This window comes from Psammomys obesus, unplaced genomic scaffold (genome assembly GCF_907164565.1).
Source record: "Psammomys obesus unplaced genomic scaffold, mPsaObe1.curated_primary_1811, whole genome shotgun sequence".
In the NCBI taxonomy this organism is placed as follows: domain Eukaryota; kingdom Metazoa; phylum Chordata; class Mammalia; order Rodentia; family Muridae; genus Psammomys; species Psammomys obesus.
The window spans coordinates 1-18243 of NW_026593588.1; the positions used below are offsets into that span (position 1 = coordinate 1).

General features: G+C 42.8%; 1 protein-coding gene across 1 annotated transcript; it reads right to left on the reverse strand.

Annotated features, from left to right (window-relative positions):
• Nucleotides 1-8543: 8543 nt before the first annotated feature.
• On the reverse strand, nucleotides 8544-17739 carry LOC129684173 (syntaxin-binding protein 3; the record flags this gene model as incomplete). Its single annotated transcript, XM_055617249.1, is given in 7 exon segments — nucleotides 8544-9220; nucleotides 10153-10304; nucleotides 13263-13348; nucleotides 15307-15399; nucleotides 16146-16252; nucleotides 16792-16930; nucleotides 17659-17739. Coding segments are annotated over 7 exon segments (753 nt in total), but the record flags the coding sequence as incomplete, so codon positions are not given.
• Between the last annotated feature and the right edge of the window lie 504 nt (nucleotides 17740-18243).

Here is an 18243-nt window from a genome sequence, read left to right on the forward strand (position 1 = left end):
ACACACACACACACACACACACACACACACACACACACACACACACACAAATATACATTTAAAAAAATTCAAATTAATTAGAGCAGTATTGAACACCTTTAACCACAGCAGTCAGGAGGCAGCAGCAGGAAAATCTCTGTGAGTTCCAGACTCACAGCCTGGTCTGCAGAGTGAGTTCCAGGACAGCTAGGGCTACAAAGAGAAACTGTCTCAAAACAAAATCAAAGTAGAAATAGTTTCAGCTGGAAGCATACCGATTTACACTGTCATTTAGTCGAAAAGGGTTGTAAGTTCAACCATTGCCAAGCTCAAGACCGTATCTACGAAATTCCAGAAATTCCGAAAATACATACCTGGGCAGCAATCCCACGGCCAGGGACTTACAGCTCACAGAGTGCTACCAGACTACGAGAGGGAACACAGGTTCACGCGGGGTACTTCAAAGAGGACCACGCTTCAGTGTCCTGTCTGGACACTGGAGTTGTGGGGTCTCGGGAGAATGACCACATCATCCAACCACCTGGGCGACGCAGAAAGTTGTACTTGCAGCCGCAAGCGGAGCAGGCGCGTGTCCCTTGCCAGGCCCGCTGGGTTTGTACTTCTAACGCAAGGGGTGCTGCTGAGTGGCCAAAGCTTGGCCCTCACCTGTGATGTCTAACTTTAAAAGGGGCTCAGCTGAAAAGCCAAGTGCAAGGCTAGCCCAAAGGAATGGACTGTCAGGCAAAGGATAACTCTCGAGGCTAGGAAGCAACCTTGAACACAAGCAAAATTTACCTAGATGGTAAATTTCCTTAAAGATGAAACTCCTTTGCATTGTTTAACAGTAAAGACGGCCCGTTTTATTCACCGTTGCCGCAGCAGGGGCTGAGGGATATTCTGCAGACACTGGGAAGGATGTAGGGGATCTATGAGACTCTGCTGTGGTGGTCGTTAAGTCCGTGAACCTGATAGGACTGAGCATCCCGAGTGACTGCACCGTATGTTTATTCATGTGCCCTCCATAGTTCCCTGGCCCGAGTCTTCCTGCCTCTGTTAAACTCTCTAGAAATGCTGTCATAGGCATGCTCACAATTGTCTTCTAAGCAATTCCAAGTCCCGTTAGGTTGACAATCAAGATTAACTGTCACAGGTCCCCCCTTGACAACCCGATACCCAAACACACAGTTTTTAAAAGCACGACACCCCTGAAGTCTCATGTTGGTCTAAAACAAAATGTACTTAGTCCATCCCTAAAAGTCCCTAAACGAGAGTCACCGGGAAGAGGGAGCCTCAGCTGAGAAATGCCTCCGTGAGATCAGCCTGTGGGCATTCCCTTGATTAGTGAGTCACGTGGGAGGGCCACGCCCGCTGTGGGCGGTGCCGTCCTGGGCAGGTGGTCCTTCATTGTAGAGGAGAGCATGCTGCGAGAGCCATGGGGAGCAGGCTGGTGAGCGGGCGTTCCTCCATGGTGGCCGTCTGTTCCTGCCTGGTTTCCCTCGATGAGGCTGTAACCTGGGAGGAGTAAGTCCTTTCTTCCCCAAGTTGCTTTGGTCACTGTGTTTATCACAGAAAGTGTTCTGCGGCAAGTCCGCCAGAGAACACACCCTGACTGTCTGAAGCCTGAGTAGAAACTCTGCATCACTGGCAGCTGCGAGGGAACTTGACCAATTCATGCAGCCTCAATCCCCACAGCTCTTTGTCTTTTTAAGCACAAAATTTACATCCAGGTTGACACACTTTCATTAGCAAGAAGCAGAAGTACAGAAGCCGAAGACCAAGGTTGGCACATTGAGGGACTTTCCTGGATCCTGGAACCATGGACCAGGAGATTAGGTTTCTGTTCCTGTTTGGGCAGATATTGAGGCCTACCCGCTGGGTTTTAAGATTACAAATGGTGCCTCTAACATGGAGTCACTTGTGCTAAGGTCTGGGGGCCTGTTAAAATAGAAGACTGACTACTTTACTCATTTTGGCCCCATTCCTGCCTTTTGGATGTTTAATCTGCACAATGTATACCTGAAGTGTGTAACCTGCTTTATTTTATAGGGCCTTACAGTTAAGAGATAGCTTTGAATGTCAGGAGACACTGAGAGAAACCCGGTCAACTTGAGCGGACAGAGTAAGGTCCCCTCTGCTTCACCACAGAACAACACTGCGACTGGACTTTGAGGGATGGACCAAGTGTATTTTGCAGGAGATGAACAGGAGGCTTCAGGGTCCAGGAGTGGAGTGTTATGACTTAAAACAATGTGTCTGGGTGTCAGGCTGACAAGGGGCAGGCTTGGGAGACTTCCTCTTTGTTGGCAACATGACAGGACTTGGAATTGTGGAGGGGACAACTTCTGGGGGTGTCTGTGTGGGCATTTCTACAGGAGTTAGCTGAGGTGGGAAGAGCCGGCCCAAACGGCATCCTCTGTGGGCTGAGGCCCTGCACTGGATAAACAGGAGAAAGTGGGCGAGCGTCGGCACGCATCTCTGTTCCTGACTATGACTGCGACATGGCCAGATGCAGCCTCTCCTGTGGTAACACCTCCTTGCCAGATAGTGTGAACCCTAAAAACTGAGCAACACAAACTCTGCTTTCCTTAAGTTGCTTTTGTTGGGTGTTTTGCCAGCAATAAAAAAATAAATAAATAAAAAAGATACAGGCATCTACCAATATGTGCAGTGACTCCGCTTGTGCATTTTTACGGGGCTTCCATATTTTCTAGAGTGATGCACCAAAACCTTCAGTGAATTAGATGAAATGAAACCGAGTTTGGGGAAGAAAGGAGCTCTTCTTTCCCGTCCTTTACTGTTCTGTATGGCGTTCCAGTGCTATTTCTGTATTATTTTGCTTTCTGTTTCTATGACAAAACATGACCCAGAGACAGCTTTTGGGTAGGGTAGGTGGGTCTTTCATTTTCTTAAACTTCCCAGTCACAGACTTGTTGAAGTTGGTCTAAGCAGGGGCAGAAGCAGAAACTGCAGAGCGACACTGCTTACTGGCTTGCTTGCTTTTGTAACCCTGGATGACCTGCCCAGGGGTGGCACCCATGGTGGGCTGGGCCTTTCCCCTCCATCAGCCATCACAAAAACGCCCCACAGACATATGTCCACGGACCAGTCTGGAGGCAGTTTCTCAACTGAGGACCCCTCTTTCCAGGGGGCTCTAGTTTGTGTCAAGTTGGCAAAAACTAACCAGAACTATTTTTACAGTGTAGTTGTTTTAATGATCACCTGAACTCAAGAATGTATAAAGTGACAGTTCTAAATAGATTAACATTTTAGAAGACACATCGTTAAAATTGTTTATCAGGGCTTGTATTAGTTAGGGTTCTCTAGGGGAGCAGAATTTATAGAATGAGGAATATGAATATGTATGTGTGTATGTATATATGTGTGTGTGTATATATATATATATATACACACACATATATATACAAATGGATTTGTTGGATGTTAGAATGGCTTACAGGCTGTGGTCCGGCTACTGTAATGACTGTCTACCAACCGAAGCTCTAACAATCCAGTAGCTGTTCGGTCTGCGAGGCTGGATGTCTCAGTGGTCTTCCATACATGCTGGAATCATGAAGCAGGTTCTAATGTCCGTGAAGGAATGGACTTGGCCAGTGAGAGCAAGCATCAAAGATTAAGGGCTTCCTTCTTCCATGTCCCTTCCACGAACGCTGCCAGTGGAAGATGTGGCCCAGATTAAAGGTTAAAGATTAAAGGTGGATCTTCCCACCTCAAAAGATCCAAAGTGGGTCTTCCCACTTCAAGTGATTTAATTAAGGAAAAAATCCAACACAGGTGCACCCAGATGCTTGGGTTTTAGTTAATTACAGATGTAGTCAAGTTGACAAGCAAGAGGAGCCATCACAGGGCTTGTGAAAATTTGTAATATTCCCCAGAGAGTATCAGAAAACCTTTTGTGATGCCTTTTAAGTATTTTATTATTGTTGTTTGTGTCTCTGTGTGTGAGAGAGAGTGTGTGTGCACACATGTGAAGGCCCGAGGTCAATTCTGTGGAGCCGGGTCTCTCCTTCCACCATTCCATGGGTTCCGGGAATTGAACTCAGGACACCAGGCCTGCACAGCATGTGTCCCTACCCTCTGAACCACCTTGCTGGCCTTTGAGCTCCTTCTTCATGACAGAGTGGAGGACTGGCCCTTTCCCCTCCTGCAGCCCCCTGACGCCGTCTCTAGCACTCAGCTCCAGGTTTCTCAGGCCCCAGCTTGGTTCAGCAGCTCTGGGAAGGCGTGCCACACCACTCGGGGTTTTCACACCGACCAAGGCGCCTGCTTTTGTCTAACTCAGAGCAGCTATTTCTAGCTTTGCGATTCGGGAACTGGTTCAGGGTACCTAGAGATAATGCAGAGGCCAGCCTGAAGATAACTCTGACTGTGGCTCAGTTTAGTTCCGGCTGAGGCAGCACAAGAAGAGAGCCGTGACCTGTGGCAGTGGTCTAGAAATATGAGAGAGGAAAGGAAGCATGAACTGGGCATATGGGAAATCATGGGCGGTGACTGGGTGTGACGGCACACCTGTGAACACAGCACTCAGAAGGCAGAGGCAGGCAGACTGCTGCACAGCCAAGGCCACCCTGGCGTACACAGCAAGTTTCGGGCTAGCCAGGGCCTCAGCCTGAACTAAACTTAGCTGCAGAGTCAGGGGGTATGGTGGTGGGGAGTGTCAATTCTCATTTTAGCCAAGTTCCTGTATTAGGCTTCAACAGAGCAAACCAGAATGAAGCCACTCCAGCTAGGTGCTAAGCAGTCAAACTGCACTTTAAACCTGACCAGTTAGGGTGTATTTTTTAAACCGGGAGGTTCAGCCAACAGTCAGAAGGCGGCCAGCCAACCTGCACTAGCATGCTAAAGCAACACTGCTTTGCCCCACACAAAGGACACGTCTATGAAGAGCCAACTGGCTCTTCTGTTTCTTGCTTTCTGTCTGTAAGGCTCATTTGCTCCATGGAGCTTTTCTGCTTAATGCTATCCCATTCATGAACACACCAAATGCCAATCAGACCATCAAACTCAATTTACTGAAGAAAAAAAAAATCTGCTAAAAATTTTTGTTAGTCTTGCAGTGCTATGACCAAAATACTTGATAGAAACACTCAAGGGAGGAAAGATTTATTTTGGCTCATGATTTCCGAGGCTTTCAGAGCATCCCAGCTGGGAGGTGTGGTGGATCAGTTCACGGTGGAAAGAGTGTGGCAGAGGCTGTTCTCATCGTGGCGACCCAGGAAGCAGAGCACACCAGGAACCTCAGGGCCAAGTGTTGCCCTGGAAGGCCCACCGCCCTCACTAGCCTGTCAGGCTGGTTGTATGTCTTTCAGTTCTTCAGCTTCCCAAAATGGCACCAGCAACTAGGAAAGGAATACTTAAAACATGGCCTGGGGAGGCCCTTCTCGTTGAGACACGGGAAAAGCCCTTGAAAAGTTCTGGGAGAGTGCCAGGCTCTGCCTTCCGGGGGTACTTGCCGATTCTGTCAACTGGGCTGTCTCTCCTGAGAGCAGAGATGCATTTAGCTACAACTTGACAATGCATTCTGGGTGTAGGCCAGGCATCATCATCCCCTCAAGTGTAAAACCGCACACTTCTGGGCTGCTGAGATGGCTCAGGATGCCTTCCGCCAAGCCTGACAGCCTGAACCTTATTGCTGGAACCCACACGGGGAGACAGCTCGCTCCCACAGGGGGTACTCTGACCTTCCCCAGAACGAGACCCCCGATAAATAATAATAAATAATTATTATTATTTATAGATAGATATAGATAATAAATAGCTGAAAAATTTACATTTGTACACTGTGTGCTACAGAGACAGCTCAGCACGGGCTGCTCCTCCACAGGGCCCACATGGCAGCTCACAACGGTCTGTAATTCCTATTCCTGAGGATCCAAGGCTTTCTCTGGCCTCCATGGGCACAAGGCATGCACATGGTACATAGCTATACATACACACAAAATACTTAAAAAAGGAGTAATAAGTAAAATGCTTAAAAAAAGAATAGTCACTTTTTTCATTGTACACTTTTCTGGCTCAGTTTAAGCTTTCTTATATGACTCATCAGTTCTTAATCTGTTCGGTTCATCGGTCTGAGACCCTGATAAAGTTACCTTTCTTCCCTTATGCTCTAACTACCTCCCATCCCCCAAAATACTACCAAAAAGTCTGGGTTTGATTTCCAGGACCCATAATGCAGCTCACACTAGTCTGTAACTGCTGTTCTGAGGGATCTGATGCCCTCTTCTGGTATCCACAGGTACTGCACTCACATGGTGCACAGACACACAGGCAAAACCACTAAAAACAAAGATTCCTTGAAACAAGTCCATGAAATTCTAGACGGTACAAACCCATTTTTTTTTTTTTAATTAAAAACCTGTCCCATCTTTTTCTTATTAAACCGAAGTCTAAGTAACTTTAATTTCCCCAATGACTTACTGAAACACAGCTACTTCAAGAAATAAAGGAATGGGTAAGCTGTTAAAGGCAGCGAAAGCACCTACCAGGTTCTGATCTGCAAGGGAGTGTGCTCAATCTGTAACCTGCGCTCTCCTGTCTCCTGACTCAGGGATGTCCTTTCTTCGCATTCTGTTCCACTAGCAAACCAGAAAAACCAGCCAGTGACGTAAACTACATCCCTGGTGCTGTGAATCCGGTGGCTCTTCCCTGCCTGCGGGTGGGGTGCTGTGACAGTCAGCTCCAGTCTCCTCCAGTGCTTCCTGACGTCATGGAATACGTCAGGAAAAAGTCCTGTAGGTATCTTTTTTCTTTAAATAGTTTTTTATTTAGTTGTGACTGTTTTCACCTTGTATGTAAGTGCACCATATGCATGCGGCAGCCAGTTATGTGAGTACTGGGAATTGAACCCTGGTCCTCTGGAAGGGCAGTACATGCACTTAACCTCCGAGCCATCTCTCCAGGCCCAGCCTCTATTTTAAACAGAAAGGGATTTGAGAGAAAGTTAGCACTATACGCCCTGAACAGGTTATATTTAGGAACATGTATGTATATATGCATGCAATAACAATTGATGGAAAACGAGGCCATGGATTTGAAGGACAGCAGGGAGGAGTAGGGGGAGGGTTTGGAGAGAGGAAAAGGAAGGAAGAAATGGTGTAATTGTATTATAATCTCAAACATAAAGAAGAATGAGGTCCTTATAAAACTACTGAAAAATCCATAGATATAGAAAATAGAAACTGGGTCACTGTCACCATCTGTAACCAAGAGGACAGGCAGCGAGCACTGCGTCATGGGTAGGAAGCAGGCAATGGGGCGATAAAACGGTGGTGTGGCTGCTGCAGACACCTGGCTGTGGCGGTGCAGCTGCAAAGATGGCCCCTGCCTCCGTCCTGCCTAGGAATGACAGACCTCCACGTCAGCGGCTATGAAACCTCACTTCCAGCTTTTCCTCTTAGTGCTCTCATGGGGAGGAGGCAAGGCACAACAAAGCCAACTGCTAAAAGACAATATTGAACACAGGCATTCATACATGAACATCACTGCCAGATGGATGTAAGTAACTGCAGAAACTCAAAATGCTCCCGAAGAGTATGAGTACATTTATAATCTTAGTGTGCAAATTGAGGACAAAAGAAAAGTTATGAATCTGTTTGCATAACAATTGTGATGGCTATTCTTGGTTGTCAACTTGACTACATGTGGAATTAACTAAAACCCAGAAATGGCTGGGCACACCTGTGAGGGAGGTGAGGTAGTTGTGCTTAATTAAGTCATTTGAAGTGGGAAGACCCATTTCTACCTTGGATCTTTGAGGTGAGGAGACCACATCTTCAGTTCAGATCACCTGAGCTGGGAAGACTCACCTCTAAACTGGGCCACAACCTTTGCTGGAAGAAAGAAGCCTTATTTTTTGCCTGCTCACTCCTGCCCTCCCTAGCAAGCCCATTCCTTCACTGGCATTAGAGCCTACTTCTGGGTTCTGGCATATACTGAAGACCAGCTGAGACATCCAGCCTGGTGGGCTCAACACTACCGGACTGTTGTGCCTTCTGTTTATAGGCAGCCACTGTTGATTAGCTGGACCGTAGTCTGTGAGTCATTCCAATAAAGCCCCTGATCTCTCTCTTCGCGCTCTCTCTCTCTCTCTCTCTCTCTCTCTCTCTCTCTCCTCTCTCTCTGGTAGAGCACTTGCTTAACATGAGTGAGGCTCTGTGTTCAGTGCCAGCACTGGAAGAAACAACAGCAAAGGCAATGGTAGCCACTAGCAGTCTAAGCGCACGCATGCTGTGCTACTGGCAGAAATACGCTATGGAATATTCATGGAAGCTGGCAGATGTTTGCAGCCAAAAAGTGCAGCATTACTGTAAGAACAAAGTCTGAAGAGGAGCAATTCCAAGTCGGAATGCTCCAAGATCAAGCAGAGCTCTGATAAATATGTTCCTTGCTAACACACACACCCGCAGGCCCACCTCATCACCAAGCCTCACAGAGAATATATTGTTTTTCAAAGTCCTTAGGTATTGGTGGGAATTTTACAGAATCTTCCTTTCCTTCTTTCTGGCTCCAATTCAGAGTCAAAAAAGAAAGAAAAACTCAGAAAATTTTGATAACTATATATTTATTTTCTCTTAGAATGATCATGATTATTTTTCGTTTCTAACAAGCAGACATGATCTTAAGCATATAAACTGTTCTTTTAGAGTTATCTTGCAGGTAATATACACAGTGAAAGCATCATATTAATTGGAATTATTATATACATAAAATTATGGGTTTCAGTTTTAAGAAACTGCACTTATAGGAAATAATTCTATCATACATACATTTACAGTTTTTACTTTCATAATCTCTTCATTCAAAATTGTTTTGCCCCAACACTGTATTTCAGCATAAGTATTCTGTGAATAATCAGAATGTTACAGGAGGCTGTAAAAATTATCCAAACCTCTTAACAGATTCTGCTCCAAAGGTGAAAACTTCCTGATTAGAAAGCACTTCAATGTCCTATCTTGTACAAAGCAGCAACAGTGTTTAAATTACTAGAAATGGCAAATCCAACAATACATAACCTCCCTTAAGTAAGCACATTGCTCCATAGACTATTTACATTGTTTAAATTATGACAGCAACATCATCTGTTTTAGCTGAGCATATTAAAAACCTTCTAAATGACAATAAAAAAGCTACTCCTCCTTAAGAAAGGAAACTTTATCCTTTGATTTATTCAGCATTTTAATATCATTCAGCAGCTTCCTAGGTGTTAAAATATGTGTGGAACCTGGGGGAAGAAATTATAAATTTTCAGAATTAAGCAATTTTCTTTGGCTTAAAATCTTGTCCCTCACATACACAAATGCTTGGTGCATTGGAACAATATTTTTAACGGCATTTCTATAAAATTCACATCAACCCTGGCACTGAGCATGCTCAGTAACTCCTCAGAAACCCTGCCCGTCACAGGCATTTTGCCTGCTTTGTACTGTATGCTGGTGTCTAGTAAAGAGGAAAATGGGGAATTCCCCGTCCTCAGAACGGAACTGCGGCAGCTGTCATTTGCAGACAGAATCTCTAAGCAGTGCTGTGACTCGGGCCCGTCACACACCCCTGCAGCTCTTTGGGTCAGGAGAGCTGACAAGGGTCATCTACCATGGCTTCACTGGAAAAATGCTGATTTATTTTACTATGCGTGTGTGTGCACATGCACGCACACTGCAAGCACATGCGTGCTGTGGACAAGCGTGGGGGCTTGAGGACCACTTTCAGGAGGCGGTTCTCTCCCACCACTGTGGGTTCTGGGGCTGAAGGCTGTCAGACTTGCTCAGCAAGCAGCTTTTACACACTGAGCCCTCCTGCTGGCCCAGACTTGTATTTTAGAACTCAGTTCCACACAGGCCTCACCAATGTCAGATCCATGTCCACAAAAACAAATACTCCTGGAGTAAAAATATATTCATATGTCACAAAGTTAATGATCAGAGCAAATAAAATCAGGAGATATAATTTTAAAGGAGCAAGCTCAAGCCCCTAAAATATAAAGAGTATTTAAAAATAAAATTATTAAAATATCAACAATGGGAGGGAACATTCAGGCAATTTTACAAAGCATGTTCTATAATTAATTCTTTTTCTACATGTAATAATATAGTCTTAAATTTCCCTATGTATAATTTTGCCTTAAACATTTAAGAAATGAAAAGGTGGAAGTCTTACCAATAATAACCTCACAGGATTTATGTGCTTGAGAAACTTCATAAGCACAACGCATCTCGGAATATGTAATTCCTCCAATTACAAAAATTATCAGCCTTGACCCGTTTTTTCGGTCTAACTCTAAATAGTTAGTTCTGGGTTTCTGGCGAGCACTAAAAAGTAAAAAATAAAGCAAACATGCTATAAACATTCCCAAAGCCACACAATCAAACTCACCTTTGGAAGCAATTGTCTTGATCTTAATGAAATCTCTAAATATGGTAGTTTCACCACAGTTATGGAAAGGCAGTACAGCACCCTTTAAGAGTTCAATCTGAACAAATACTTAGTTTTATTTACAAGGATGAAAAAGTAGGACAAAGAGTTAAAGGCTAGCTAGGATGAAGATATATTATACATACACACACATATATACACACACATATATATACATACATATATAAAACCGTATTTCAAAAAAATAAAATAAAAACCACTCAGTAGACTGAGTTTTGACTAGAGCTCAGCATTTTTACTTATAAAGCTAACTTTTTATTTTAATGTTTAAAATAGTTTTAAATTTTAATTTTGTGTGTATGTGTGTATGAGTGTTCTGCCTACATGTAAGACTGTGTACCATGTGTATGCAGTACCTATGGAGGGCAGAAGGGTGTTGGATCCTGTAGGACTAAAGTTATGAACAATTGTGAGCCACCATGGGGCGCTGGGAACTGAATCTGGATCCTCTGGAAGATCAGCCAGTGCTTTTAACCTCTGAGCCATCCTTCCGGCCCCCTCTTTTATTGTATATGAAGACCTAATACATCCCTGAAAAGTCCATTTGATGACATTTTTTAGGAAATCAGAGGCGTAGCCTTGCAAGAATGAGATCTGCAGACAAGAAGAGGAGGTCAGGGCAGACTGTGATCTGGCACGGTATTGTGTCAGCCACTGCTGCAAGTCCACAACAAGACGACTGTCTAGACCTGAGCAGAGATGCCTGCAATGTGCCATCACATCTGTCACAAACGGAACAAGAAGTCCAGGAAGTGAGGAAACATCAACCCCCTGGGAGAAAAAACAAACAAACAAACAAACAAACAAAACCAGGTTTTGGCTCTGTAGGCTTTGCTACATTACTGCTCAACTATTTACATGAAGGGGAAAACATGTAGGAAAAGAAGGGAAGGAAAAGAGTGAGCCTGGAGAGCTGGCTATGTTAGAGTGTACTCCTTAATCCTCAGTGTACTCAGTGGGGGATGATAGGGACATGCCTGAAGTATCTGACAGTGTCTGCCTACACAACTAGCTGACGGCTAACTACAGACAGAAACAACCACAAAGCCAAGCTGCAAAGTCAAAATCTCAGGAAGAGCTACGTAGCCATTTACAGCAAGAGAAAACGCCCAGAGTAAGTCCACACAAATCATTACACAGGGAGCTGGAGAGACGGCTCACAGAGTGAGTCCTCTTGGAGAGGACTTTGGGTCATAACTGTGACTCCAGATACTCATGGGCTCTGTGAGTATCTGCACACACATGCACACACTTCCCCCAACATACATGTAATTAAAAATAAACCTTTAGCTGGGCAGCGATGGTACACACCTTTAATTCTAGCACTGGGAAAGCAGAGGAAGGTGGATCTCTGAGTTTGAGGCCAGCCTGGTCTACACAGTGAGTTCCAAGACAGCCAGAGATACACAGGAAAACCCTGTCTCAAAAAACCCCAAACTTTAAAAAGTCACCACAGAAAGCAGCTCACAGTTAACCTAGTACATTACCTAAAAGGTCATATGTAGAGAGACGGCGCGGTCCACAGTTAATGTACCCCATAATCTAAAAGGCCCCTATGTAGAGGAACAGCTCAGTCAGCTCTGATAGAAACTCAGCTCAGTAAAAGCAGAGTCTGGATTGAGCAAAGACTTCAAAGCACATTATATCTATACAGTATCTTTGTATCTACACCAAATCTGTATCTATCTGAATAGAAAGTTCTTCAAAATGTCAAGGTAACCAATGCCGTGCCCTCAGAAACAACAGAAGAACTGATGCTGACTCAGGGTTAAGGCACTTGTCTAGCCCTAGGTTTCAGGGTCAGCACCACAAACTAACAAAACAAAAGCCAGTAACGGAAACTACCAGGAACCAATGGCAAATGTGGATGTGCTGCACAATGAAATATAAAGTCAGCAATGAGCTCAAGAGCAGCTATGACATTCAAAGGAACTGAAGATAAATAGGTATGAGACAACTGAAGAACACAGAGAAAACAGATGCAGAGCTCAGTGACTCCAGAACAGCACAAATCTGAATTTAGGAGAGAGAAGGGGACTAGGAAACAACAAAGCACCTCAAACATAATATCTCAAGAAAACCCCAAACCTAATGAAGAGGCTAGAACACTACAAACCCCAAGGGAAAATAAACATGAGAGAATTGTGTGTTGACATAATACAGTCAAATTGATAGACTCCAAGTATCAAGAGAAAGTCTCACAAAGCACAATTCAATACATTACACAAGGTAAAAGTGCAGTTAGAAAAAAGTATGGACACAGGTAAATGGTTAACTAAGACAAGTAAGAAAAAAGGGAGAATAAAATCAGATCATGAAACACAGGAAGCTCAAATTATATTTAATTGGTTAAGCTCGGCTCTAAGTGCAAGAGCATGCATGAGAATATTCTGTCTCCCCGAGGTTCCAAATACTTAAAAAATTATCAAAAAGGATTAAAGCAAGTGGGGTGTGATTACTTAGCAGGAGGATTAGAAGTCTTGGCTATACAGTGAGATCCTGCCTCAAAAAAACAGGAGATGAAATGGAAAGAAAAGAAGAAAAAAAGCAAAAAGACAAAAAGAAAACTGAACGAAATGGAAGGGAGGTAAGGAAGCAACTATACTACGTAAGGAAAAAGATGTGTGGAAGGTGACAGCTTTATGAAAGTATTCTGAGTTATACAGTATGCTTTCCTGAATTCATTTAGTTAGCTTATAGTTGAAGAAAAACTACCTTTTGCATTGCTGTATGTTTCAAAGAGAATACGTCTACAAAGATAACATTAGAGCAACATTTTTAACTATTGGTCTGCAGTATCTCAGCGTAAACATTTCAGTGATTTATAGGTTTACCTTACAGCTCCAGAGCCATTCCACACTGCTGGGCACCGGGAACAATATGGCCATTCTTTGGAATCTAATCTATTATCAATGGCATCCTAGAGAAGAAAACCATCAACACCATCAAGAAAACGTAATTTCAGAAATTTGTTTTGTACACAGCTCTAATGAACATTAAAACATAAGTATTTAGTAAGATCACTTCTTTACACCTATGAATATTACTTTCAGCAAAAATCAACACACTAGGACTAGAGAGATTACTCAGTGGTGAACTGCACTCACTGCTCTTCTGGAGGATTCAAATTCAGTTCCCAGTACTCACATTGGGCAGCTTACAATTGCCTGTAACTCTAGCTCCAGAGGATGTATGTATGTACGTATATGTACGCATATAGACACACATACATGTAATTAATAAAAAGAAATTTAAAAACTAATATACTAATTTACTCACATATTGAACAAACACGTATTTCAGATCTGCCTTTCTCTCTTGACGCTGTGCAATGGTATGAGGCCCTTTCAGCTCTAGCAAGGCTAGAAGTTTCTAATTGGCACCCCAGGCCACTGTCCCTCATAGCAGTGCCTCTGAAACAGAGTACACATCCCTAACCTGAGACACTGAAGAAAGTCTGATGGCTGCAGACCGTATGTTTACAAAACTCCCCCCTTTCTCAGTGCTACATTTAGGATATGCTTATGTCTATGTTTATGATGTATAAACAGGTTATGATTGCTTTATTAACAAAGCAGTATGTATTTGGTCAATCAGCAGGTTCATGCTCATAATTTATATGGTCACATCCTTCATTAGCTAGTCAATACAACTTGCTTTATAGACAAGCACAAAGGCACTCAAAAGTGGACACAGGAATGACAAAGCAGTTCAAGAAGATTTTAATAAGGTTGCTAGAGAAGACATTGTGCTTTAAGTTAGGAGAAATCTAAAGAGCCTAGGACAGCCACAGACCCAAAGTACAGTTTCTGGATTTAGCATACAAACCTTGTTAAAGAGTTTGAACAAGTTGATTTTCATTTTAAAAAACCTATTTCTGTATAATCATTGTGGCAGTGGGAGGCAACTTACATTGCAGAAGATAAAATCTAAGTTCTTTAGGTTTTTTCAGATATGTTCACTCATTTGCAAATAATGTAAAATTAGTTATTAAAAACAGAAAAATAGTACAGATGGAGTCCATGGCAGCTTAGTGTCCAAGTGGGTTACATAGTAATGGGAAGAGGGACTGCCTTTGACATGAACTGATTGGCCTGCTCTTTGATCACCTCCCCCTGAGGGGAGCAGCCTTACCAGGCCACAGAGGATGACAATGCAGCCACTCCGGATGTGATCTGATAGACTAAGATGAGAAGGAAGGAGAGGAAGACCTCCCCTATCAGTGGACGTGGGGAGGGGCATGCGTGAAAAAGGGGGAGGGAGGAGGGGACTGGAAGGGGAGGAGGGAGAGCCTTATGGGGGGGATACAAAGTAAGTAAACTGTAATTGATAAAAATAAATAAATTTAATTATTAAAAAAAACCAAAAATAGTAAAAATGTCAGCACCCAAAGGAAAGTAGAAATTAGAACTATAATTAGGTAAAGGAAAGCTGGAATAAATGTTTTTTTTCATTGAGCTCCTAAGGTAATTTTAAAATTAGTTCAGCTTATAATTCTTATAAATTAATATTATTTTCTTTCTTTCCTTTTCGGTTTTTATTTAAAGACAGGGATTCTCTGTGTGTCCCTGCTGTCCTGGACTTGCTTTGTAGACCAGGCTGGCCTTGAATTCACAGAGATCCACCTGCCTCTGCCTCCCCAAGTACGCCATCACACCCAGCTTAATGTCACTTTCTAAGAGCAATCAGAACTAAAAGCATATTCACTCAGTGATTTTTTATGAAGCATGGACACACTCGTTTTTATTTACAGAGAGTGGAGAATTATTCTGAGGTCCTTAAGACTTCAAAGAAGCTTCTTTGTCACACTGACAGTAAACAAAGGAAAGAATAACCCACAGAGGTGTTCAGAGGTTGCTCAGAAGGTTGGATTTTTACCTCCATGATATCTTTGATAAAAGGTGTCCATCGAGAAAGCTGAAAAGTCTCTTCTGCAGTCCGATCTTTTCTTAGTGGTTTGGCTTGCTGAGACTAATACAATTAAAGGAACAAATAATTTCATTGAGTGATATAATTTCCTAACAGACATTTAATTACTAGCAAATCTGTATTACATTTTAGAGCAAAACTGCCCACTTTAAAAAGAAAAAACTATCATACTAGTTTGGTACATGCTGGGCCACTGAATAGTATTCTGTACTTTAGCAGTGCTGATAGAAGGGTGGATATAAAATGCAACCACTGGTACAAATGAATCATAAAAAGTTTAAATAGTAAATTATAATAGAAGCCAGAAAATATAAGTTTAACAGAAATTGTATTATTTACTTATTAAAATTTTATTTACTCAGATTACATGTAAAAACAAAACACTGGCACAGGTATATAGCTCAGGTGGTAGGGTGATAGCCCAGCAGCTCTCAGCAACACATACGCTGGCTGTGTGAGCACACACCTGTAGCCCATCACTTCAAAGGTGGACATCTTGGTTACACAATAAGTTTGAGGCCAGCCTAGACTACATGACTCCTTGTCTCAGAAAATGAAAACAGAAACAAAAAACCCTAATTGCTTACTTAATAATCAAATTCTGTAAGATCAAGTTAAGAGCATCTCTAAGATTCCCAGATACAAAAGTAGTTCAAGCAAGGACCTCAAGGAGCAACAGGAATGTGACTGACTCCAAAAGTAGTTAATGCATGCACACGTACACATGTACACACACACAGAGATACACATACACACATATACACAGATGCAGACAAAGACTTCCTTACTGGGGGAACAATGGGAACACCAAGGTGACTCCAGTTCCGAATCATATCGCTGTCATCTTCTATCTTTACATTGTGGATCAGTCTGTCCAAATTTTCTTCAGTTGTTCCTTGGAAAAGTGAAAGCAGGAGTGCAGTCAGAGAACCCCTGCTGTAACTGACTCTAGGACGGAAGCAATTTCTACAAGGACAAAAGCTCAAAAAGAAAAGCGAATTTACATCCCCACTAGCTTTCTCTCAGTTTCCTATTTTCTTTGTATTCACCTTAAGGTTTTCAAGCCTCCCTTACGGTGAGTAACAAACTAGTTATTAAAATTTGACTGGGGCTAGGGAGATGGTTCAGTCACTAATGGTGCTGGCTGCCAAGACTGTCAACCTGGGTTTGATCCCGGGAACCCACATGGTGAAAGGAGAAAACAGAATCTCAAAATGTAACCGACACTGCAAGATCACAGTAGACAGCATGTGGGTACCGACTAGTGTTGGAGGGCGTCATAATCTGGATATAAAATCATCCCTAGTCACAGCCTGTGACATGCACCATTCCCATCACACACAGATATAAATAATATGGTATAACTGACAGAATCTAAGTGACTTAGAGTTAGTACTTTAATACATTCTCAGGAACAAGTTGGCACTCCATTACCATTAATGCCGAAGATATAGAGCAGGACTGCTCGGATTTTGTCGCAGTTGTCATGGTTTTTGTTGAGCAGCACCGGGAGGAGCACCAGCATGGAGTCCTTCACCCGCTGACCTTCCGCATCTGTTCCAAGTGCCAGGTCCTGAACGACAGTAAAATGCAGACAGTGCTCTACAGTCCAAATTTGCTTTTCTGTTAGAAGTATCTATTATTAAATTGTCAAATGTTGGTGCAACACTGATGATATCGTGAATGTTAGATGTGAGCTACTCACTGCATAAAACACAAAGTTCATAAAGCAAATTAAAGGGGAAGAAAATCACGTAAACCTGAGCTAGCCACTGCGGAAGCACTAACAGTGCGGGTATGCGTACTTCTGACATACTCAGTGAGTCAGGGAGGTGTGCTCTGGGTGCAGAGCAATGGGTTTCTGAATCTTGTGAAAGAACAGAAAATACTCATTAACAGTTGTATGTTAATCACACAATGAAACAATAGTGTGAGGTCAAATTTACTACCAACATTAATTTTACTTCTTTTTTATCTTTGTAGTCTGTGTAAGTCTCAATTATTCTCAACAAAGTATGTCCCAGCACCAAACCCAAATTCAACCAACCAAATATGTAAGCCAAAATAAGCCTTTTCTCATTAGAAACTTACCATTCCAGGTATCTGTTATCACAACACAAAGCCATCAGAGAGTGAATCCCAGTCACTGCCTAGGTGAATACTGCCTAGGCGAGTCCCCCTCTAAGAATCTATGATTTTGTGGAATTCAACCACTGTATTGAGCAAAAACATTACATGCCAGCTTACAAAGTCACTCTGAAAATCTATTACAGATGTGGGTGTTTCTGAATCTGTACATACCTGCTCAGTTTTGCAAAGCTTTTCAATATTCAGCTTAAATTTATTCATGCAATCCTCAGCTAAGTTAAGATGAACGACTTGCTGGAAATCAGAGGAAACAATTATTTACAACATTTTAATTACTTTTTATGTAACCGATAATATTAAACTTTAAAAAATTATGTCTACAGTAATTTGCCTGCATGTATTTTGATGTGCCAGTTGTGGTGTGTGCCTAGTGCCCAGAGACCAGAAGAGGGCATCAGAGCCCTGGGAACTGGAGTTACAAATGACTGTGAGCTGCCTCATGGGTGCTGAGAGTCGAACCTGAGTTCTTTGGAACAGCAGCCATTGCTCTTAACTCCTACGCCATCTCTCTAAACCCAATGTTAAAGCTTTAAGATAGACAAGTTCGGTGTAAGAAAGAAACATTCAGTAAAGAGAAACAGCTCAAGAAAGGAAGTGAGAATCAATATGATACATGAGTAATCAACAGACATTAAAAACAGCACATAGTGCTGTGTGGAGTCTGAGGAATGCTGAAAACTTGGGAAAGCTAAAAAAAAAAAAAAAGTCAATCAGGCTGGAGTGATGGCTCGGAGGTTA